The 25,916-nt window shown below is 41.1% G+C and overlaps 1 protein-coding gene across 1 annotated transcript; it reads left to right on the forward strand.

Annotated features, from left to right (window-relative positions):
- The first annotated feature begins 109 nt into the window (after positions 1-109).
- Positions 110-20,716, forward strand: LOC135783145 (NACHT, LRR and PYD domains-containing protein 12-like). The gene is made up of 9 exons (XM_065293741.1): positions 110-1,820; positions 3,149-3,322; positions 13,297-13,470; positions 14,784-14,957; positions 16,973-17,146; positions 18,361-18,534; positions 18,850-19,023; positions 19,342-19,506; positions 19,659-20,716. Exons 1-9 carry the CDS (start codon positions 115-117, stop codon positions 19,687-19,689), a joined length of 2,946 nt encoding a protein of 981 aa, XP_065149813.1. The 5' UTR covers positions 110-114; the 3' UTR covers positions 19,690-20,716.
- Positions 20,717-25,916: the final 5,200 nt, after the last annotated feature.

The following is a 25,916-nucleotide window of genomic DNA, read 5'->3' on the forward strand; positions in this document are numbered from 1 at the left end:
TATTTTTTTAAACATTGCTAGGTGTGACATTACCTTACAATTATTCTTCTAATACACTGAATGATTTTTTCATGTTTATAGGTTCAATATTGATTATAGATAACAAATTAATTAATGATGGCTTTTCAAGTCAAGGAACCTCAGGGAAACTCAACACTTCTGCATGAGATCTACCCAGAGCTTTACATCACAGAGGGAGGGAGCGAAGAGGTCAATGTACATGAGGTGAGACAGATTGACATATCATCCAGAAGACCAGAGACACAAGAAACATCAATCAAGTGCAACGAAATCTTTAAATCCTTACCTGAACAAAACAAACCCATCAGAAGTGTGCTGACTAAAGGAGTTGCTGGAATTGGAAAAACATCATCTGTGCAGAAATTCATTCGGGATTGGGCTGAAGGAAAGGCGAATCAGGATGTTCACTTCATATTTCCACTTCCTTTTAGAGAATTGAACTTGATCAAAGACAAGAATCTTAGTCTGATGGATCTTCTTCACCAGTTCTGCACAGATACCAAAGAGCTAAGATCCACAGACCTCAGTGACTACAAAGTCCTCTTCATGTTTGATGGTCTGGATGAGTGTCGGTTTGCTTTGGACTTCCCAAACAATCAAAGTTTATTTGATGTTACAGAATCAGCATCTGTGGATGTGCTGCTGACAAACCTCATCAAGGGGAATTTGCTTCCTTCTGCTCTGATCTGGATAACATCACGGCCAGCAGCAGCCTATCAGATTCCTCCAGAGTGTATTGACCAGGTCACTGATGTACGGGGGTTCAATGATCCTCAAAAGGATGAGTATTTCAGAAAGAAAATTAATGATCAGAGTCTGGCCAATAAAATCATCACACACATCAAATCATCCAGGAGTTTGTACATCATGTGTCACATCCCAGTCTTCTGCTGGATTTCAGCCACTGTTCTAGAGAGAATGCTGAGTGAATCAGAGAGCGCAGAGATCCCAAAGACTCTCACTCAAATGTTCACACACTTCCTGATCTTTCAAATGAAACAAAAATCTCAGAAGTATGATGGGAAATGTGAACTAGATCTTAAGGAGCTCAGAAATACCATCCAGTCATTGGGAAAGTTGGCTTTTGAACAACTGGAGAAAGGGAACCTGATCTTCTATGAGGAGGACTTGATAGAGTGTGGCATTGATGTCAGAGAAGCATCCGTGTATTCTGGAGTTTGCACCCAGATCTTTAAAGAAGAGTTTGGACTGCGCCTCGGGAAAGTGTTCAGCTTTGTACATCTGAGCATTCAGGAGTTTCTTGCAGCTCTATATGTGTTTCTGCTTTTTGTACACAAAGCCACAAATCTCTTTAGTTTCTACAAGTCAACAATTAATGATTTTCTAAAGAGAGCCGTTGACAAGGCCTTACAGAGTGAAAATGGACACCTTGACCTCCTCCTCCGCTTTCTTATGGGCCTTTCATTGAAGTCCAATCAGACAATGATTCGAGACCTCTGCACACTGACAGAGAGCAGCTCTCACAGCAGTCAGGAAATAAATGAGTACATGAAGCAAAAGATTAGAGATAATCCCAATACAGAGAAATCCATCAATCTGTTTCACTGTCTGAATGAACTGCATGATCAATCCCTAGTGCAGGAAGTACAAGAATACCGTTGGAAAATTTTTTTGAAACACAGTGGACTTAAATTGTCTCCTTCTCAGTGGTCAGCTCTGACATTTGATTTGCTGAATTCAGGAGACAAGCTTATTGAATTTAAACTCTGGAGATATAGCAGATCTGAAAAAGGTCTTCTGAATCTGCTGTGTGTGGTCAAAGCATCTACAAAAGCCGAGTGAGTATTTTTTAGTGTGAAATGTTATACCCTACTGCAAAAAGTAAAAGTTACCTGGTTAACAAGATCAGTGTTGGGGGTAACGGATTACAAGTAACGTGCATTACGTAATAATATTACTTTTCTAAAGTAACGAGTAAAGTAACGCATTATATTTTTTAACTGTACACATTAATATTTGAGTTACTTTTTAAAAAAGTAATGTAAGTGACTTTTTTAGTTTAATTTATTTGATTAAAAAAATAATGTACTGAACTAAAGGTAGTCACATTATGCACTCTATGCGTATACGCCTGTGTGGTAACAGTTTGAGTCAGAAACTGAGATGGCAGGACAGAGCTCGACATTTTTGTGATTAAATATGCAATTTCTGAACGCAGAACTTTTGGTCATAAAACACCTGCAAGGCCTGAAAGAGATCAAGCCTCAGCCAAGAAAAAGTAACTAAAAAGTAACTAAAAAGTAACGCATTATTTTCCATGAAAAGTAACTAAGTAGTGCAATTAGTTACTTTTTGGGAGTAACTTAATATTGCAATGCATTACTATTAAAAGTAACTTTCCCCAACACTGGACTATATAGCTTACATCACTCGAAACAGTAGACATGGTGTTCGCCCCAGATCTGCCTTCTAACTTTTAAAGGTGGTGTAAGATGGTGTCAAACCCTGACAAATGGTAGCTGGATCCACAGGGACATTTATGGAATTCTACAGTCTACATGCACAAAGTATCTGAAACTGGTCTCGTGTGGTGTCATATGAAGTGTTTCAATGCATTTGGTCCAATAGGTTTATTAATATGACAACAGAAATCAATGTTAAAGTTTAACAATAAAAGTAATCAAACTTCAATCAATGCGGGGAGACAACCCCCAGCTTAAACCTGTCCACCAATCACCCTCTGTATGCATATTAGGCAACACCCTGAGTTTACAACAAGCTTTGTTCTCTCTGGATATTTAAGGAAAGTTTGTAAATGGCTCAGGTGGGTTTTTTACATTCAGAAAGGAACCAAACCCCCATGATGTTGTCTTGACACAGCATCATGTATTTTTATTTAATTTTGAGGAATCTGTAACCAGATCTTCATCCTTACTAGGTATGCAGTGGTTTTTCGTTTGATTGTTTTGTATTTGAATTGAAATGTAAATTGGCATCTGAATTATGTTTTTCCTACCTGGTTAATACATTGTTACATTTGCAATCATTCTAATTTGCTCTGTATTATTAACTCTTTTAAGTTACTATACAGTATTACGATATCCTTTGTCACCATAAATCTTTGATCAGGGTTAATACATGCTAAATAAAATTTTATAATTTTCAGTCTCAGTGGCTGTAATCTCGGAGTGAAAGGCTGTTCAGCTCTGACCTCGGTTCTCAGCTCAAACTCCTCAAATCTTAGAGATCTGAACCTGAGTGACAACAATCTGTGGGATTCAGGAGTGAAGCTGCTTTCTGCTGGACTGAAAAACCCTCAGTGTAAAATTGAAATATTACAGTAAGAAATTATTAAATCAATATTCAAAGAGAATGATTTTTTGTGTCCCTTTTATTAGGGGTCCTCACCACAGGCTTCTGAGGTGCTGCGACAAATCACTCCGCCCAAGTAGCAGTACTTCCCCTTCTGAAAAATATAGTTCCCAGTATGTATACGATTAAAAGATGGCTGTGTCTCATATGACTTTGTTATTTGTACACGCTGTGACTATACAGATTACAACATATAAATAGGAAAATGTTAGCGTTATTTTGACACTTATTGGAAGCAGTATGTTAGCTGGAGCCATTTACTTCCAGTATGTGCTAAGCTAGGAAAATATAATACATAAAAATATGCATGGACTTATTTAACTCTGATGCTGCGTTCCCACCAGCTGCGGTAGAGGCATCAAGCACGAGTGATTTCAATGTTAAGTCAATGTGAAGACGTGTTGACGCGCGTATGGAGGTCTCGCAGCACGAATGAGGCGTTTAACACGGCAGACCCAATTCCGCCTCATTCTCGCGATTGGGGCAAATTGAGCGTTGCCGTAGCAAACGCGCAAGTTGAAAAATTTGAACTTTGGTGGAAAAGCGCGCTCCATTAACCAATCAGGACCTTGCTCTAGTAGTGACGTGATTACAGGAAGTGGGCGGAGTCACAGAAGCCCCTCCCATGACGCAAATTTTCGCGTGAATGTATCGATCACTAGAATTTCACAAGCGGCTTTCACGGGCGAATAAAGCAAGTGTTCAAGCCGCAAACTAGGCGCGGTACACACGAATTTGACGCCTCGAACACGGCTGGTGTGAAGGGATACAGTGAATAAGCTAAATTCCCAAAAAGTTGGCGTGTTCCTTTAAACAGTGTTAAGAATGCATTAAATAGCTTTAACCCCCCCCCCCCCCCTTAATATAAACAGCGAGCATAATTGGATGTACACTAAACTATTTATATCTTTTTGAGCGTCTGCACTAGTGTTGGGCAATGCCCCAATAGTGAGATCGTCCTATCGTCAGCCTGTGAGATCGCCGTAAGTGTAAGTTACTGGCAACCAACTGCATAATTACAGCAATTTTTTAAAGTGAACTGTAGTCTGCCTTGTCCTGATTTCATGCTGACAAAATGTGACCCTGTGCTCTGATGTAACAAGTTGGGCTTGAGAATGTAGCAGCATGTTGTATGAGTGCATACAGAACTTAGGCCTATTGCACGCCAGTTAAACAAGTTTTGGGTTGAGTAAAAGCTCAAGGACTTATTAACATAAAAGCTGACATGCACTGTATGTTAAAGGGACACTCCAATTTTTTTTGGAAAATATGCTCATTTTCCAGCTCCCCTATAGTTAAACAGTTGATCTCTGGGTCTGGTGCTAGCACTTTTAGCATAGCTTAGCACAATCCATTGAATCTGATTAGATCATTATCATTGTGCTAAAAAATAACTATATTTTTCCTATTTAAAACTTTACTCTTCTGTAGTTACATTGTGTAATAAGACAGACAGAAAATTAAAAGTTGCGATTTTCTAGGCTGATATGGTAAGGAACTATTCTGTCATTCTGGCGTAATAATCAATGACTTTGCTGCCATAACATGGCTTCAGCAGGTGTAGTAATATTATGTGTAGTTAAGTGGCGTAAAGCCCAAGTGCTCATTGGTTGGTTTCATTTAAAGGTGTGAAACAATCAGGGCATGTTTCCCAAGGTGTAGGAGTTAGTGGTTACTCATTGGTTGGTTTCATGTAAATCTGTGAACCAATCAGAGCCTGTTTTGCAAGGCATAAAAGGCCTAGTGGTGTACAGCTTGGGAAGCGTCATTCATTTCTCACCCTCCCCATTAAGCGCTCTTTTCAAATAAGCGGCTTACCTGATGGCTTTTGACGGCGATGTGTTGCTATGTTTGTGGCAGGTGGGTTTGTTTACTGTGATGTCTGAAACCTTTGATTTTACCAGAGACTGATTGTTTGTATACGTTTAGTGTCGTGTGTTTGTAACCATTTTTGGATAAGTGATACGGCGTGAAGACTTTGTTATCTCTCTTGATTTCCAAACATGGCCACCAAGGGTCTTGGTAATCCCATGTTACGTGGAATGTAAACCCATTTGGATGTGACTACATTGCTGCTTTGCCTGAGTTTGTTTTATTTCATTTGTGTGTTTTGTGGCCATAAAGTGGCGACCATAGAGTATTTACTCTTTGTCGGACTGCATTCATTTGGTGGTTTGAGCTGGGAAGTATACCTGCAACTACATTGCCATCTGAGTTCAGCCCTACCTGTAATGTATACCCAAATGCAGGAATTGTGGTTGCCTGTATGATGGATCCCCAGTGTTATTTTCTTTTGTTAATTTGTTTATGTGGTTGTGTCATGGGTGCAGTAAAGGACTCAGATGCGGGAGTGCAGAAAACAGTTTATTAAATCAAAAGTCTCAAAACAGGAGGGGAGCAAAAAGCACAGGCGAGCTGAACTGGATACAGAGTCACTGGACAGCGTCTTAACTCCGCCGGAGCGGGCAGAAAGTTCAGAGCTCCTGCTGTCACTGGTGAGATGTTGGTAGACTCAGATAATACTCCTCCAAACCGAGATGCACTGAGAAGACAGCAAACGAGAGAAAAAGAAAACCGAAGCACAACCCGGGAGCCTGAAGATCACGGGACGAGAAGACAGATAACAAACAAGACTTGACTTTAACTATGATTATAAATTGACTTCTAGAAACTTGAAAACTTACAATACTATGATTAGCTGCAAGACAAATCACAAGAGTCAACCAGTATGGACTGACAAGGAACGAGAGAAACACGGGAATAAAAGAACAGGGAATTAGAGAGAGAAATGAGCACCGGTGTGAAACTAATGAGATAATGACAGAGGAGACGAGAAGGGCGGGGCAGACAGGGGAGCACGTGGCAGCTGTCAAAACAGCGCGAGCTGTCAAAACAGTGTGAGCTGTCAAAACAGTGCGAGGCGTCAAAACAGCGCGAGCCCTCAAAACAGCGCGAGCCGTCAAAACAGCGCGAGCCGTCAAAACAGCGCACACGCCCAACAGGTGAGAGCAGACACACACATACACAGCACAAACACCAACCCAGAGTGATCAGAGCGAGGACATGACAGTACCCCCCTCCCCCACGGGCACCACTGGGCGACCCAGGAGGAGGCTCACCTTGTCGCCGGTGGAAGTCCCAGATTAACGACCGGTCCAGGATGTCGCGGGACGGAACCCAACACCTTTCCTCTGCGCCATACCCCTGCCAGTCCACAAGGTACTGAAAACCATGGCCACGTCGAGTAACTGTCTGACTGTGTAAGCCGGAGAGCCATCCACAAGACGAGGGGGAGGGGGGGCGATTAGTGGCCGGATTAAGTTTAGAGGAAAAAAACGGTTTAACCCTGGAAATATGAAAAACAGGGTGAACTCGACTGAGGGTGAGCGGTAGTTTGAGACGAACAGCCACCGGATTAACCACCTTAGTGATGCGGTATGGACCAATGAATCTGGGTGCCAGCTTACGAGAAGGCACCCGGAGAGGCAGATCCTTGGTGGAAAGCCATACCTGCTGACCACACACGAAGGCTGGAGGAGAGGACCGGCGGCGGTCTGCTGCTGGTTTGACAGTCCTGGAGAACCCGATCATTATTCCTCTGGCTTTCTTCCAGGTGCGGCAGCAGCGCTGTACAAAAGCCAGAGCAGAGGGGACAGCAGCATCAAGTTCTTGGGAAGGGAATAAGGGGGGGGGGGCGTAACCGAGAGAACACTGGAAGGGGGACATCCCCGTCACCGAAACGGGGTGGGAGTTATGAGCGTATTCGACCCATGAGAGCTGGTGGCTCCAGGAACTCGGGTTGTTAGACGTCAGACAGCGGAGCATACGTTCAAGATCCTGATTAGCCCGCTCGCATTGGCCGTTGGTCTGCGGGTGAAAACCTGAGGACAGACTCGCCGTGGCTCCGAGTTGCCTACAGAATTCCTTCTAAAAGTGAGACGAGAATTGGGGACCCCTATCAGATACAACATCGACCGGCAACCCATGGAGATGGAAGACGTGATCTACCAATAACTGTGCAGTCTCACGGGAGGATGGGACCTTGGGCAGGGGAACAAAATGGACCACGTTGGAGAAGCGATCCACCACCGTCAAAATTACGGTGTTACCATTGGACGGGGGAATCCCAGAGACAAAATCAAGAGCAATATGAGACCAAGGACGGGACGGGATGGGTAAAGGGCGAAGCAGACCAGACGGGTGACTATGGGCCGACTTGCACTGGGCACAAGTGGACAGGCTAATATGAACTGTCTGACGTCTGTGGCAAGACAGGGCCACCAAAAACGCTGACGGATGGCGGCTAGCATTCCCCGATTACCTGGATGGGCGTTGAATCTCGAAGAATGACCCCACCGAAGGACATTAGGGCGCAGCGCAACCGGTACGAACAACTGACCCTCCGGACACCCTTCTGGCACTTCCATCCCCTGTACGGCCTCCACTACTCGCCGCTCGATTCCCCAGGTAAGTGCCCCGACCACCACCCCTTTATTGAATTGAATTATCTTTAGGTAGGATGGTGTCGGCCGAAAGCACCCCCTGGGAGGGACCGAACTGGCGAGATAGCGTGTCAGGTTTGGCGTTCTTAGCCCCAGGCCGGTACGAGAGCGTGAAGTTAAATCGACCAAAGAAGAGTGCCCAGTGGGCCTGGCGTGCACTCAGCCTCTGGGCTATATGGATGTATTCGAGATTCTAGTGATCCGTCCAGACCAAGAAGGGCTGCGCTGACCCCTCCAACCAATGGCGCCACTCCCCCAGGGCCAACCGCACCGCCAAGAGCTCTCGATTACCAACATCATAGTTACGTTCTGCAGGGCTGAGACGATGGGAATAAAAGGCGCACGGATGCACCTTGCCATCGCGGGGGGAACGCTGAGACAGGGCCGCGCCTACCTCGACATCAGACGCGTCAACCTCGACAATAAATTGACACTCTGGGTCTGGAAAACAAAGCACAGGTGCAGAGACAACACGGGACTTGAGGCTATCAAAGGCAATCTGTGCTAAAGGATTCTATTTAAAGTGTACCTTGGTGAAGGTTAATGCAGTAAGCGGCGCAGCAATCTGACCAAAACCTCTGATGAAATGCCGATAAAAGTTGGCAAACCCCAGGAATTGCTGCAGAGCCTTGCGAGAGTCAGGGACTGGCCATTCAGCGACGGCCTTGATCTTAGCAGGATCAGGTTTGACCTCCTCAGGAGAAACGATAAAGCCAAGGGACGTAACGGATTCGGCATGGAAGGTGCACTTCTCCGCCTTAACAAAAATTTGATTCTCTAACAGGCGCTGGAGAACCCGTCTGACATGCTGGGAGTGTTCCTGGAGAGATGGGGAAAATATTAATATGTCATCCAGGCAGAGATGGGGGACTCGAGTCAAATGACTTGACTCGAGCCAGACTTAGGTCGCAAATTTGAGACTTGAGACTTGCTTGACAAATATAAAAAAGACTCGACTTGACTTTGACTTGACATTCATGACTCGAGACTTGACTCGGACTTGAGTTAAATGACACAAAATAACTTTTTTTTTTACAACATAAAAATCTATTTTTGAACGCACGCAAAAAGAGCGTAATCTAACCATGTGACACAGCAGGCAAGCAGAGGGAGAGCGCACTCAAGTCACGCATCCGCTGCTCATTAAGCTCGTGAGTATTTTTTGCCGCTTATCTATATACACATATGCATCAAAATTCCTGCCTTTGCAAGTATCCTCATAAATATGGCCATTTAGGTCTTAAGAGAAAGTAAACCGCTAAAAGAGAAAACGCATGTGTAACAGTAGCTGTGTCCCAATTCAAGGGCTGCGACCTTCTAATGTGTCCTTAAAAGTTGAGCACTCAGTCTTTCAAGGTGGCAGCCTTAGAAGTTCGCAAAGAGAACTGAAATGAGTCTAACCTTCGGAGGACCCATAATTGGCGTCACCTGCTGCACGCTCTCACCGCGCCTGTCAGCAGGACACAGCGGAGACGTTTCTGACTTAAAATAAATATGGAATCAGAAAAATATTAATTTATTTAAAAAAAATATGACACATTGATGTAGATTTAACTATTCAACAGTATATCAAATGAATCAACCTTAGAAATATACGCAGCATAAACAGAATAATATTAACATAAAACATAACTTATAATACTAAAACAGTGACAAGAAAAATGTTTACTAATAAATACACACTTTTATTTAATAAAGGTTTTTATTGCTTATTATAGAATATTCAGCCATTATACATTATACATCGTTGCAGGCGTGCAATGAATCTTGGGATAGTGTTAGGGATCTCGAAGATAACAGTGGTGAACCCAAACGCAGACAACAAGGGGTTAACTCAAGATATTTATTAATGAATAAAACAGAAAACAAAAACCCACGAGGGGGCAAAACAACAGAAACCGGATAACTTAAACAGGAGTGAACACTAAACAGGGCAAGACACAAAACTACACTTAAACACTAAACTAGATACACTTAACAATAAACACTTAACAATAAACACTACAAGACTAGACTTCTTCAGACAGAGTACTCACAGGACTTAGGAATAAACGTCAAGGCTGAAGCACGGGACAATGAATACAAGAGGATTAAATAGGGGAGAAAATCAAGAAGGGAACAGGTGGCATGATTCCAACAATGATGGGATAATTAACGAAGAAACAAGGGGTCGGGGTCAGGAGACGAGACAGAAAGCACATGGCTAGGAAAAAAACAAAGCCAGTACTCTCACACAAAACATAGGGCTGCCATGATCCTGTCACTATGACTAGAAAACTGTGACCTGAAGACAGGATCATAACAGGATAGCCTCGGCTGTTAAGGATATTATTTCAGTTACATTTACATTTTAAGCTTTGTAGTCTTGATTGTTATTCATTTTTAGATTTTTAGTGTATTTACAACTCACCTGTATGTGGGCACATTTTAATAATTTTTTGTTGCAAATAAAACTCTCATAGTCCATAACTACTGTAGATTTAACTTTGTTTAATATATACATGTAGTTAAATCATCAAACCTCTGTATGACTTGCCAGTGACTTGCTTGACTCAAGCTACGACTTGACTTGAATTGCTTGACATAAAGCAGTGACTTGACTTTCACAAAAAATGACTCGGACTTGCTTGAGACTTGAAGGTTAAGACTTGAGACTTACTTGTGACTTGCACATGTGTGACTAACTCCCACCTCTGCATCCAGGTAAACAAAAACAAAGCGGTTAAGCATGTCACCCAGTACGTCATTGACGAGGTTCTGGAAGACGGCGGGATCATTTGATAGGCCACTCATCCACTCATCACCCTCCCGGATGCGTACCAAATGATATGCGTTGCGTAGGTCTAATTTAGTGAAGACCCGGGCTCCCTGTAATAACTCAAAGGCTGAAGACATAAGAGGTAAGGGGTACCTGTTCTTTACTGTTATATCATTCAGACCTCGGTAATCAATGCATGGGCGTAGGGAGCCATCCTTCTTCTGAACAAAGAAGAACCCGGCACCAGCCGGAGAGGAGGACGGTCGAAAGAGCCCAGCCTGTAGGGACTCGCGGATGTATTAATCCATGGCCTCTCTCTCAGGAGCTGAAAGGGAATATAAACGACCCTTGGGCGGAGAAGTACCTGGCAAGAGGTCAATAGCGCAGTCGTAGGGGCGATGCGGAGGTAGAGAGGTTGCCCGCGACTTGCTAAACACGTCCCGAAGATCATGGTACTCCACCGGAACGCCGGTCAGATCCGCCGCCTCAACCTGAAACACAGACACAGGAGAGGAGGCAGCCCCCAGACAAGACACATGGCAAGACGGGCTCCAAGAAAAAACAACATTATTAACCCAATCCACTTGAGAATTATGCTGTGACAACCAGGGATGCCCTAATATGATAGGAGTATTGAGGGACTCGAGGATGTACAGCACAATACGCTCACAGTGGTTACCAGACAGAAAAAGACTTACTTGAGGAGTGACATGAGAAACAGAAAAAAAATGGAGTGAAAAAACCAAGCCGCATTCTGACAAAAAAGCCAGACAGGCGTTGAGGTCTCCATCGTATACGGGAGGGTAATTTGCATGGGGCTCCGGATCGCGGGAAGGATCATGATATCCAGAAAAAGCTGCCCGGCATGTAGAAGCGGTCTCTTCTGTAATTCCTCGACCCGAGTGAGTAATTTAGCGACTTGGGCGTTTAAAGCCCCGATTTCCTGGATGGTCGCACTCAACCTGGTAGCCTGCTGACCAAGCAAGACGCCATGCTGAATCAGGGCAGAATGAAGCGGGTCACCTCCCGCTGAGTCCATTTCTTGGTCAGTCCGTTCTGTCATGGGTGCAGTAACGGACTCAGATGCGGGAGTGCAGAAAACAGTTTATTAAATCAAAAGTCTCAAAACAGGAGGGGAGCAAAAAGCACAGGCGAGCTGAACTGGATACAGAGTCACCAACAGAGGAAAAACATTCAGCACGGACGCGCTGGACAGCGTCTTAACTCCGCCGGAGCGGGCAGAAAGTTCAGAGCTCCTGCTGTCACTCGTGAGATGTTGGTAGACTCAGATAATGCTCCTCCAAACCGAGATGCACTGAGAAGACAGCAAACGAGAGAAAAAGAAAACCGAAGCACAATCCGGGAGCCTGAAGATCACGGGACGAGAAGACAAATAACAAACAAGACTTGACTTTAACTATGATTATAACTTGACTTCTAGAAACTTGAAAATTTACAAAACTATGATTAGCTGCGAGACAAATCACAGGAGTCATTTAGAATTAGAGAGAGAAGTGAGCACCGGTGTGAAACTAATGAGATAATGACAGAGGAGACGAGAAGGGTGGGGCAGACAGAGGAGCACGTGGCAGCTGTCAAAACAGCGCAAGCCGTCAAAACAGCGCGAGCCGTCAAAACAGCGCGAGCCGTCAAAACAGCGCACACGCCCAACAGGTGAGAGCAGACACACACACACACACAGCACAAACACCAACCCAGAGTGATCAGAGCGAGGACATGACAGGTTGTATGTTGTTTACTTGTGTATTGAAGTTGTTCACATCTACAAAGTGGGGATTGCCTGAGTTTGTGTACACAATTTGCTGTGTGGAAAATTTGTGGTGTTTTCCCGAGTGTATTCTTATATTAAGTGTGTGGTGACTCTCCGACCCCTACAGGCGATCTCCCCTTGTAGATGTGATTTTGCTTTTTGTGTAAATTTCAACAAAACCAAATATATTTTTCTACCTGTTGTCTCTGAAAATAAAGAAATTATATTTTTGCTAAATTATTGTATGTCTTTCTCACCCCATCCTTGACCATCGGACCTGTGTGTCTTAAGAGTTCCCGGGTATCCCGGGTGACGTAGTCGGAACATTAGTATTTCAAAATTCGTAGATCACTGCTCGTACATCATTATGCCACATACGCACTGCCCGAAAATAGTCCGCTCAGTTACTTTCAATGGCAGGGGACTATTTTCGGGCAGTGCGTACTATCACTATGACTGCTGCAGCCATGTTACAGCAGCAAAGTCCTTGATTATTACACCAGTTTAAGAGTATAGTTCCTAGCATATCTGCCTAGAAAATCGCAGCTTTTCATTTTCTGTCAGTCTTAGTACACAATATAACTACAGAAGAGTCAAGTTTTAAATGGGGAAAAATATTGAAACTCTTTGGTTATTTTAGGCGCGATGCTAATGGTCTAATCAGATTCAATGAATTGTGCTAAGCTATGCTAAAAGTGCTAGCACCAGACCCAGAGATCAGCTGAATGTATTCCAAAATGATAAGATTAAAATGTTTAACTCTAGGGGAGCTGGAAAATGAGTATATATATATATATATATATATATATATATATATATATATTTTAAAGTGGAATGTCTCTTTAAGTTGCTTTAAATTAAAACATCTGCCAGATGCATAAATATTGATAAATGTTTTGTTTTCTGTCTAGACTGCAACAATGCTGGTTTGGACAGAAAGGCTGTTTTGCCCTTGTTTCTGCTCTGAGATCAAACCCCTCACATCTGAGAGAACTGAATCTGAACTTTAATAAACTAGGAGACTTAGCAGGGAAGCTGCTTTCTGAGTTTCTTGAGGAGCCACACTGTAAACTAGAGAAACTGCGGTAAGTGTTACTATTTCAGCTTGCTTATGTTATGGTGCGCCCTAGAAAATATATTTATAAAGTGTGTTTTTCTGCTGGCCATAACTTTTTCCTTGAAAGACTTTATCATGAAAGGCTTTGAGAATCTACATCCATCTGTCCACCTGGTCATCTCAACTTCTGGTTTGCTTTGACAGTTGCAATAAAGTAAATAAGATCATTAAGCAACATCTTGCTCATTGGATTACAGACGCTATTACACTTGATTGTGAGGTGTGTGCCCTGGCTCTCCTTTGGGGATCAGAGCCTACTCTAATAGGAGAGGCATCTTTTAAAAGCTCTGTCTAGGGGTGCATGTCTGTGCTGTGGCAGCTTGGTCCTCACCACAAACACATTTATACATAGGTTTTATAGCTTAGATATGAACTTGACTCCTGGATCCCATGTCGCTGAAGTGTCTTTGGTACTATATGTTTCCACAGCCTTAGACAGACTCTCCCTCAGTGTGGCATAGTGGTACTTGTTTCCTATAGCATCAACAGACATGTCGTGAATGACAAAGTTTAGGTTCTGTATGTTACCCGGTTCCCTGAAACTCTGTGTCTCTTCTTCCCACCTCAGTCAGGCCTGCACATTTTCTATCAGACAATCTTGTGACATTGAATGGTGCCTGCTATTGTCCTGACATTGACCCAGCCTACAAATAGGTTTGATTTTACATGTGCATTGTTGTCAGTGCATGCACTGGAAACATTCCCCCTAGCATTATAAAACATGGTGCAGCATCTTGTTTTATGTCTCCAGGAACAAGATTACACACTTAAAGGTGCAGTGTGACCTTTCTTTATAAACCGTTATGTTTTTATTACCTTAGAATGAGCTGTTTTTATCTACATACACGGAGAGTCCCCTTACACGGAAGTCACCATTTTGTGCCACCATGTTTCTACAGAAGCCCTTAATGGACAAACTTTTGTTGTCTCCGACGATGACATGTTTGTCCCGTGGCAGCTAACGTAGCTTCTCTATGAGTTTCAAAAGTGAGGGGTGAGCAGTGGACTATGCCGTTGGCTGCAATGCGCAAACTCACCACTAGATGCCACAAAAATGTACACACTGCACCTTTAACCGGAGCTGTTTGCCAAAACTAAACTCTGACTGTTCAGCAGACTGCACCAACCATTACATGACTTTCAATAATGTGGACAGAATAAATCTATCAGAGGGGATTTGCCTTTTTCAATAGTTGCTAGAATAGTTCAGAATTAATAATAATAATAAACCTTATCCAGTTACAAGTAAAAGATAGTTTTCCTTATTTTTTTTCTCTCCAGACTGTCTTCCTGCAGTATTAAGGAGGAAGGTTGTGTTGCCCTGGCTTCAGCTTTAAGATTAAACCCATCACACCTAAGGGAACTGGATCTGGGTCATAATAAACTAGGGGACTCTGGGGGGAAGCTGCTCTCTGATTTTCTAAAGGATCCACATTGTAAACTAGAGAAACTACTGTGAGTTTTACTTCATCAACTTAATAGATTATTATGAAATTTATATTCATTTAGTTTTCAGTCACTTATTTTAGAAAAGAAAATCTTTTAAAGGGCACCTATTTCCTTGCTAAAAACTTTATTTTGTGTATTTGGTATAATACAATTGTCAGGAATGGTGGATGAACCCAAGTGCAGACAGCTCTCAACTCAAAAGACTTCGAGGGGGTAAACAAGGCAAGACTGAAATAATAGCTAACATGACAAAACTAAATGACTCCTGACAATGACGTATACCAACACATACAATGATACCACAAAGACAAGAGACACAATGGCATTTAAATAGGGGAACTAATTAGGGGACAACAACAAACAGGTGAGGAAACTACTCATACATAAATAGGAAACAGGAGGGTAAGGTTAAGACTAAAGACAGGAGAGCACGTGCCACACATAACACATAGGTCACGTGACTCTCCAGACAAACACAGAACACTTATATGAGGGTGTCAGGATCCTGGTACTAGGCCAACAGTGCCCAATGTCCGGACCCCCGAAAACAAAATGCGGTACAGACGGTATCTGCCCAGGAAGTGGGCCCGAAACCCAACACCGCTCGGCCTGCCGACCTCGAACAGGACACTGGACAGTACAGGAACGCTCGCGGGGCTCACTGACCAGTGAGAATCTCGGAGCTTGCTGGCCGATCCTCTGTCGCGGGGCTTGCTGAACAGAGCTCCATCGCGGCGACAGTCCGACATACAAACACTCCCATGGGATCCGCCGACCAGGAACTTCCCGCGAATCTCACCATCCTGGCACTTATCCGTGGGGCTCTTCGATCCAGATCTGTCCCGCGGAGCTCCCCGAACAGGAACACTCCCGCGAAGCTCGTTGGCCAGTAGCCCTACCGAAGACCCCACCGATCAGGAACACACCCGCGGGGCTCACTGCACGGCCACAGGAACACACTCCACAGACAACGGCAGGATGGGGCAGGACTGGACAGACATCAGGACAAGGCAGGACTGGACGGACAGGAACACTCGACGTGGCCGAACTGAACAGGGTAACAAAACCAAGAGCTGTCTGCTGGGTTCAAGTGTGGTGGTATCATTCTGTCAGGAATGGTGGTGGATGAACCCAAGTGCAGACAGCTCTCAACTCAAAAGACTTTTATTATAGAACAAAAAATCCCTCGAGGGGGTAAACAAGGCAAGACTAAAATAATAGCTAACATGACAAAACTAAATGACTCCTGACAATGACGTATACCAACACATACAATGATACCACAAAGACAAGAGACACAATGGCATTTAAATAGGGAAACTAATTAGGGGACAACAACAAACAGGTGAGGAAACTAATCATACATAATTAGGAAACAGGAGGGTAAGGTTAAGACTAAAGACAGGAGAGCACGTGCCACACATAACACTTAGGTCATGTGACTCTCCAGACAAACACAGAACACTTATATGAGGGTGTCAGGATCCTGGTACTAGAAACAAGACTGAACACATATAATGACATTCAGGATCCTGACAACAATGTGTTTGCGTGGTTTATGGTTAAAAAACAAATTCATTTCCAAATTTTTGTAGCACCAGATATCCCTGTCCTCCTGAAATGCATGGATTTGGTACAAAACTCAATGATCTAAAAAGCGATGTCCCTGATTGGCCAGCTAATCTTGTCCACGTTAACCGGCCCAGGAAGTAAACTGTTGCCTAATCCGTGTGTTTGTTGTAGTAAAAAAAATATATTTACGTTGGATACGATAACTTTGCGTCAGTGTTTACTTTGGGGTTTGTACCTTTTGCATATTGTTAACTAATACACAACAAAGGAAATTGTGAATCGGACAGTAGGTGCTCTTTAAATCCTATCAATATCCTATTTGATTAAAATGTAATTATAACTCTAAAAGCAATGTGAATAACTGTGTATTAAACTGTATTACGCAGTTTGCCATTTATTTCTATCAGTGAATTTTACCCAGAGTTGAACACGTAAACCTCTCTCTATAGGTTGTCTTGTTGCAGTATTAGAAGTGAAGGTTGTGTTGCTCTGGCTTTAGCTTTGAGATCAAACCCATCTCACCTGAGTGAACTGAATCTGGGAGGTAATAAACTAGGAGACTTAGAAGGGAAACTGCTCGCTGATTTTCTGGAGGAACCACACTGTAAACTAATAAAATTGAGGTGAGTGTTATTGTTTTTGACGTTCACAAAACCAAAAACCTGGGTTAAGTTGAGTTTATGTGGATTCTGATGAGGGCGCACTCACATTATCCAAACCAAACCATGCCCCAGCACAATTGTCCCCCTCCCTACTCCCCCAGATGCACGCACTCACACTATACTTTTATCGATCTGAGCCCAGGCGCGCTTTCGTCATTAAGATGCTATTGTTTTGAAAAAAGCAGGACGTAAAGCGCTCTCTTAACACCGGAACCCATCGTAATGTTAAGTCTGTTTTTTTTATTCGGAGTCGTTGGTGCGTGATTACAGAAAGCCTCACATCATATTGCTTAGATCTGTCACGTGTACAACTCGGACATTCACGTAACCCTGCTGCGTGCATCAAAAGGTTTTTACAGAGGCAGATGAAGGTGAGTGGTCGAGAAATTGACATTTTTACCTTTTGAATCGCGATCAGGCGCGAATTCGCTCACAGCATAGCCTTCCGCGCCTTAGCCCAAGTGAACCGTGTTCCAGCCCACCTCTGCAACACGGCCAGGGCGCGATTAAGCTATCCGAAAAGAGCGATCACACTAGTCAAACGAAACAGGCTTTGGGGGTCAAACGCGCACAAGCGCGGTTTGGTTTGGATAGTGCGAGTACACCCTGAAAGCACCCTATAAATCTCTCAATAAAAGCTTGATTCCAAGTTCATGCACATGCACATGAAAGTTTGATGTTTGAGGTGTACAACACTTGAAAAACAGGAGAGCCAGCATGATTCTTTTAAAGAAAAGTCAGTATAATTTATTTGTACTGTAGCTGAAATGAATGTAACATTTACTCAGGAAAAAGAAACACAGCTGATTCAGCAAAAGCTTGAGATGACTGGGTATATTAATATAAAATGTAAACTGCTGTTAAATTAAAGCTTACATAACACTGTTTCTGTTTATCTTATGTTAATCTTGAGTACCTATAGAAAGGCATTATATCCTTTATATCTCCAAAGAGTATTTAGTTTTATCAGATTTATAAAAGACAAGATTTATAAAACCCGAGCTCCTGGAGGCATACAGCGGGCAGAGCGAGTCACAAAAAACCCCACACAAAACACTATCTCTGGATAATATGAGTCACTACATGTACGTGCCGTTTACATTATATGCATTTAGCATATAGCCACTATATCCGAATAGGACTTAACAGTAAGTTTTTACTCATTTTCTCTCCAGACTGTCTTTCTGCAGTATTAAGGAGGAAGATTGTGTTGCTTTGGCTTCAGCTTTAAGATTAAACCCATCACACCTGAGGGAACTGAATCTGGGTGGTAATACACTAGGAGACTCGGGAGTGGAGACGCTCTCAAATTTTTTGAAGGACCCACATTGTAAAGTAGCGACACTACAGTGAGTTTTACATTATCAGCTTTAATAGATGAGAAAACTCATCTGATTTATTCAATGTATTTTAAACTCATGCCCTTTTGTATTTATATTTTGTTGCATTGCACAATGCAGCGAAATCTGGTTCTTTATACAATATAATTTATGATAAAAAATGGAAAATTATTTTGCATTTCTTGTTTAAAATGTGCTTATGTGTAATTGTGTATTGAAATGTATTACAATTTAACTTCAAATAAATCATTTTTGCATTTGCAAGTGAATTTTCCTATGAGTTTATATGAGTTGAACTATAAACGTAAGGACTTCTCTGTACAGATTGTCTTATTGCAGTATTAGAAAGGAAGGTTGTGCTGCTCTGGCTTCAGCTCTGAGATCAAACCCATCACACCTGAGAGAACTGAATCTGGATGGAAATAAACTAGGAGATTTAGGAGTGAAGCTGCTCTCTGATGTACTTCAAGATAAACAGTGTAAAATCGAAACACTACAGTAAGTGCAAAACACACAATCTCAAATGTTAATGGAAAATGCCACCGTTTTTCAATATTTTACTATGTTCTTAACTCTACTTAGACAAATACATCTTTTTTCAATGCCTACACTTTTAATCTTTGTACAGCACCTCGTGAATGTGTTATCATTTAGCCTAACCCCATTCATTCCTTAGTATCTAAACAGGGATGAATTTAGAAGCCACCAAACACTTCCGTGTTTTCCCTATTTAAAGACTGTTACATGAGTAGTTACACGAGTAAGTATGGTGGCAGAAAATAAAACTGTAATAATATTTTCTTGTTCTCTCGGCAGAATGTCTTTCTGCAGTATTGGAAACAAAGGTTGTGTTGCTCTTGCTTCAGCTCTGAGATCAAACCCATCACACATAAGAGAACTGAATCTGGTCGGTAATACACCAGGATACTCAGCAATGAGCCAGCTAGATAAACTAGTGAATGATCGATATTTTAAATTGATGTGAGTTAATAATTTTTATTCATTTTTAATTCACGTTTTTATCTTCACCTAATTTACTGTCTGGTAAAATACTTCACAAATTGTTTTGTTGTTGTTTTGACATAATCTTTACTTTATATTAATGTCAAATTTTTCTTTATTATCTTTTACAGTTTACACGACGAATCACAAACAATGAATTAGGTCGCCATTTCCTGACCAGATTTTTCCTGCGGCACCTCAAAAATATCCACCCAATCACTTCTTCATTTATGCACACAAAAAAACCTAGACAAATAATGAACTCATAATGAACCTCAAAATCATATTAAAATCCTAAAACATTTGAACTTGGAAGAAAGCAGATTCAATATTACCCGTTTAATACAAATCACATATGGGATTTCTTTATCCTCAGTCATTTCTCTTGACATCTATTGAGAATAGAGAAAATAGATACTCCTAACCAATATTTGTCTCCATTAGTTTTAGAAGACACTTCGGAAGTGTCACAAACTGAGCTTGAATTGGCCAGAATGATGTTTCTGCATGCATATTTTTTTTCAGTTTAAACACTGTTCAACTGTTAGTATACAGCATGTAACTTTTGTAGTCATTTTAATAAGGCATTTTCCTGGAATGATCTAAAAGTTTTTTTGCAGAAATACACATTTATTTGTGTTTTTTCCTTTCTATTTAATACAGATGCAGCACAAGAAAGCTAATGAAATGATGAAAATGTTCATTGATAAATGCCTTTTGATTTAGTGCATGATATGGAAGACTATTTAGTGATTTTTTTTAAGAAAACATTTTTCTCCATATAGTGAACTTCAGCCCTTTAAATCTGAACTTCAGCCCTTTGATGCAATTTGGACCCTAAAACAGTTAAGGGTCCAATGAGGTTTACTATGTGAAGAAAAATCCTGGAATTTTTCCCCCTCGAAAAACTTAATTTCTTTTCAACTGAAGAAAAGACATTTTGGATGACAAAATATATTTTTTATTTATTTAAGTGGAGTAATCCTTTGTTTCTATGTTTATTGTAATGGGATATAATAAAACATGCTCTAAAATATTGTCGACTGTGAGTGACACTTTCACCACGCATAGTGTAATCCCGCTTCCAATGCAATTTGCAATTAATTCACTCAATAATAGACGACCAGACAAATATATTATTGATTGTAATTGTTTAAATTTAGCTGTAAATGTATTTTGGCTGTACACTGTAAAAAAAATCCGTAGAAATTACAATGTTATTGCAGCTGGGTTGCCGGTAATTTACCGTAGATTTAAATTTATGTTATTTACTGGCAAGAGTTTGTTCAAAGTTAAATAAATTTTAAATATTAACAAGTCTTAATCTTTACAGAATAAAACTATACAATAACAGCTTCTGTGTGTATATTAGATGTTTTGTGCAGCACTTTGGGCAGCAAAGTTGTGTTGAACTAGTATAAATAAATGAAAGTTTAAGTTGCTTCATGTGGTAAGAGTTATCAAATTAATTTTTTGTAAACCACAGCTTATTGCTTTTACTCCATACAGTCTTGGCATCCTTAGTAAATATGAGCAAAGAATGAGGTAAAAGATCTGAATTGTTTATCCTTTTGATCATTCATTCACAAAAATCTAACCTTTAACTAAAGTAAATGGAGAAATCTCATAAAAAATGATTCAATTATTGGCATTCCATTATTTAATCCTTTCCAGCCTTCATTTTGGCACAATAACAGTTCATAATCGTCTTGTATAATGTCCTCCCTGACCAACCACATATTTTTTATCAACACTTGACCAACTAATACTAAAACTTACAGACACATATTCTATTAACACACAGAAAAAATAAAATAATAATAATGCTGTACATATACTTACTACTTGGGACTTGTATTTGTGTATTACTTGCCCCTTTGCTTATTAAATCATGTTTAAGTCACTTAAGATAAAAATGTCCAACACATGATTAATTGAAAATTTAAAAATTTGAATTAAGTCAATATTAACTTGAAAAATCATGTTAGTTTATTTGAATCATTGGTCACTTTGCGAATGCTACTGTAGTGCTTGTCTCTGTATTCTGAACAAACAAAATGAGTTTGTCTTCCACTAGAGGGAAGCATCATCATGCAAATTTGAATTTGCTCTTGGCATTTTATCAGGCAATTTTTTGATGTATCAACATGGGATGCTTTTTAAACAGATCAGAGTTCCCATCTATTCTGATCTCACATTGGCTGCTTTTTTCATTATGGGCAGTTTCCTAGACAGGTCTTATCCTAGTCCCAGACTAAAATGCATGTTTAAGCTACCTTAATTTAAAAATCTTGCACTGACATACCTTACAAAAAACAATACTGGTGTGCATCTTGAGACAAAACAATGGCACCGATATACCACCCAAAATCAGAAAAAGTTGGGACACTGCAGAAATTGTGAGTAAAAAGAAATTGAATAATTTACAAATCACATAAACTTATATTATATTTACAATAAAATATAGATAACATATCAGATGTAGAAAGTGAGACATTTTGAAATGTCATGCCAATTATTGGCTCATTTTGGATTTCATGAGAGCTACAAAGGTATAGCAATAAGAGGCCAGGTAGGGGATAGGTATCAATAAGAGGCCAGAAAATTTAAATGTACATATAAGGAACAATTGGACGATCAATTTACAACTTATAAGGTCAATTGGCAACATGATTGGGTATAAAAAAGCCTGTCAGAGTGGCAGTGTTTGTCAGAGGTCAAGATGAGCAGAGAACCACCAATTCCCCCAATGCTGCGGCGAAAAAATATTTTTCAGATTTTCTCAAAGAAAAATTGCAAAGAGTTTGAAGTTATCATCATCTACAGTGCATAATATCATCCAAAGACTTTGAGAATCTGGATCTCTGTGCGTAAGGGTCAAGGCAGGAAAACCATACTGGATGCCCGTGATCTTCGGGCCCTTAGACGACACTGCATCACACAGGAATGCTACTGTAATGGAAATCACAACATGGGCTCAGGAATACATCCAGAAAACATTGTCGGTGAACACAATCCACCGTGCTATTCGATGTTGCTGGTTAAAACTCTATAGGTCAAAAAAGAAGCCATATCTAAACATGGCTTTAGATATGGCTAAATTTAAAATGGAGTGTGGCAAAGTGGAAAACTGTTCTGTGATCAGACGAATAAAAATTTGAAGTTCTTTTTGGAAAACATTTCATCCAGACTAAAGAGGACAAGGACAACCCAAGTTGTTATTAGCGCTCAGTTCAGAAGCCTGCATCTCTGATGGTTTAGGGTTGCATGAGTGCGTGTGGCATGGACAGCTTACACATCTGGAAAGGCGCCATCAATGCTGAAAGGTTTATCCAAGTTATAGAAGAACATATGCTCCCATTCAGACGTTGTCTCTTTCAGGGAAGACCTTGCATTTTCCAACATGACAATGCCAGACCACATACTGCATCAATTGCAATATCATGGATGCATAGAAGAAGGATCTGAGTACTGAAATGGCCAGCCTGCAGTCCAGATCACCCATAGAAAAGATGCGACAAAGAAGACCTAAGAGTTGAGCAACTAGAAGCCTGTATTAGACAAGAACAGGACAACATTCCTATTCCTAAACTTGAGCACTTTGTCTCCTCAGTCCCCAGGCGTTTGCAGACGGTTATAAAAAGAAGAGGGGATGCCACACAGTGGTAAACATGGCCTTGTCCCAACATTTTTGGAATGTGTAGCTCTCATGAAATCCAAAATGAGCCAATATTTGGCATGGCATTTCAAAATGTCTCACTTTCAACATTTGATATGTTATCTATATTCTATTGTGAATAAAATATAAGTTTATGAGATTTGCAAATTATTCCAATTTCTACAGTGTCCCAACTTTTTCTGATTTGGGGTTGTATGTTAAGATGTGTCAGTGCAAGACGTTTTTAAATGAATCTCCTAAGACCTGGATGTCCACATTTCTTTGTTGTTTGCACCATAATACTTAATTCTGTGCAACTGGAACCTGTTGTACACAAACATGGACACTTAAACTGCTTCAGGTTCAATGAAAAACATTTGGTTATTATATTTATTGGTTCTTCCTAACCCCAAAATAGCTGGAAATCTGAAAAAAAGACAAACCAAAGCTCAGGTCTTAGGAGGTTAAGTCTGGGACTAGGATAAACCCTGTCCGGGAAACCGCCCTTATAAGTCTAAGGGGGTGTGCACACCAAAGCGTTATGCCCACGGCCATTGTTTGGCATTTTTTTTGGCGTTTTTCAAATAAGCCAGTGGCTAGCGGTTTTCTTCCGCGCTGAAAACCGGCGTTCTGTGATTTTACGGCGCTGAGCGCCGAGTGCAGAGAGTTGAAAAATATTCAACTTTGGGTGAAAAGCTCAGCTCGTCAATGTCAGTTCTCACACGACCGTCCAATCACAGTGGATGGGGCGGGACATTACCACAGCAACCAACTGGCTCACAGCTGCTACCAAAGCGCTCGGCTAAAGAAAGCTGGGACTCGGCGTTGTCCAGGCGTGTTTAAAAGTTTTGGTGTGCACAACACCTTGTCATCAATTTTAGCAGTTTTATTAAAAAATAGTTTTTAATGAATGAAACGAATGAACACGAATGTGTTTGATTTAACAATTATATTTTTGTCTGCAATCCTAATTGTCACGCATTTAAGCAGACACCTTTAAATCAAAAAGTTTGTAAGGTCACAAGAAACCTTCTTGCTGTGAGGCTACAGTGCTACGCACTGACACTGAGCCACTGTGCCACCCACCTGACCCTAAATCTTTCAACAGTACTCTATATGCAAACCAATCCCATTCATACTGGAGGAGTTTGACAGGTTTGGCTTTGGTTTTCTCACTAGTTCCAGTGATCCAATGCAAATCAATCTAATAAATCAGTTATGGACAAAAGATAAACACTAAAATAGTATTTGAAAAAAAACCTGCCTGTGCTAATGTCAACTGTCTTACTTTGCCAGCCATCAGAAATGATAATCCTTTTTAAAGAAGGGAAAATGCATTGAGTTAAACAAAGCCATAACACAATGACGCACATCACAAACCATAGGGCTTATGCTGACGCCAAAACCAACACTGACCTTTATGGTAGGTGTTACTTTCCAAGAATCAAAGGGATGCTGGTTTAAATTTGTATAGGTTATATGATGCTCCACTTGTTTACATTCACGCTTTGGCAAATCATTTTATCCATAGTGACTTACAGTGCACTACAAGCCTGCATGAGGATTCAACCCGTGACATTTTGGGCTGCTCACGCAATTCTCTACCAATTGTACAACAGAATGAAAGTGATTCATAACCACAAAGAATGTTGTGTTTTGCCTAGAGAACAAATGCAGCTGATTTGTCATTGAATTACATAAGCAGATCTGGTCAGCGCAATGAATGATGTTTTTGTGTGAGTGTGCCGTACTTTCATCAGCTGAGTATAGAGGAGGCGGAATCAAGGACACTATTTGACAAATGAGTTGGCATTCTTGTTAACGTGATGCCATAAAATGCTATTTACATAGCTTTTGATGTACATTACAGACCAGAGAAGCTTGCAAAACAGCATTTCCAAAAAATAAACCAAATGCAACAAAATATAAGGTATCAGAAAGAAGATTAGCCTTTGTGTAATATCATTAAATGCACAATTATACATTTACAGTATAACAATGATTCAACATTCACAGTCCATTTCAAGAGCAAGATACTGACAGAGCATGACAAACAGTTGAAGTAGCTTCAACGCCTTGATCCGGTTCACAGTTTTATTTGAATAAGATGATGCAGTGTTTAAATACAGCACCTGGGACCTCAATGTAAACTTTCCACTGAATACCCTGAGAGACCATGGACCGCGGCACAAACCCAGTGAGAGATGAAGAACTGATAGCCGTGCACACAGCTGCGTATGTAACAGGAGAACATTGAGAAGATTTTAAAATACTCAGATGGACGGTTAAGGTCTTATTGCCATATAAAATGACCCAGGGTTCATTAAATTCCAGTCAGCTGTTGGAATATTGTAAGGAAAACACACAGGTCATGGACATGTAGTTGTCCACACACACACACGAGAAACCGGAGTCATGCTGGCTTACAATTTCATTTCTCACACTTTTTGCAAATCTACAGTGGAGCAGAAACCAGAGCTGTATTTCAGGGACAAGTGCATTCCTTTAACTTAATCTTCACCTCATAAAACAATATTTAAATTAATATTTTATCCAACTAGCATATGCAACCCTGTATCTCGAAATGATGTAGTCACATAAATTTTGATTCTTTTCCGCATTTTTACGTGACCGTATCACGTAATTCTGTTTATGTGTCACTGTCACATATTGGTTACTGTTTTTTCCTATTTTCAAACCATTGCCACTTCGGATTAGGGTTAGATTTGGT

The sequence above is a fragment of the Paramisgurnus dabryanus genome, chromosome 19, assembly GCF_030506205.2.
Source record: "Paramisgurnus dabryanus chromosome 19, PD_genome_1.1, whole genome shotgun sequence".
In the NCBI taxonomy this organism is placed as follows: Eukaryota; Metazoa; Chordata; class Actinopteri; order Cypriniformes; family Cobitidae; genus Paramisgurnus; species Paramisgurnus dabryanus.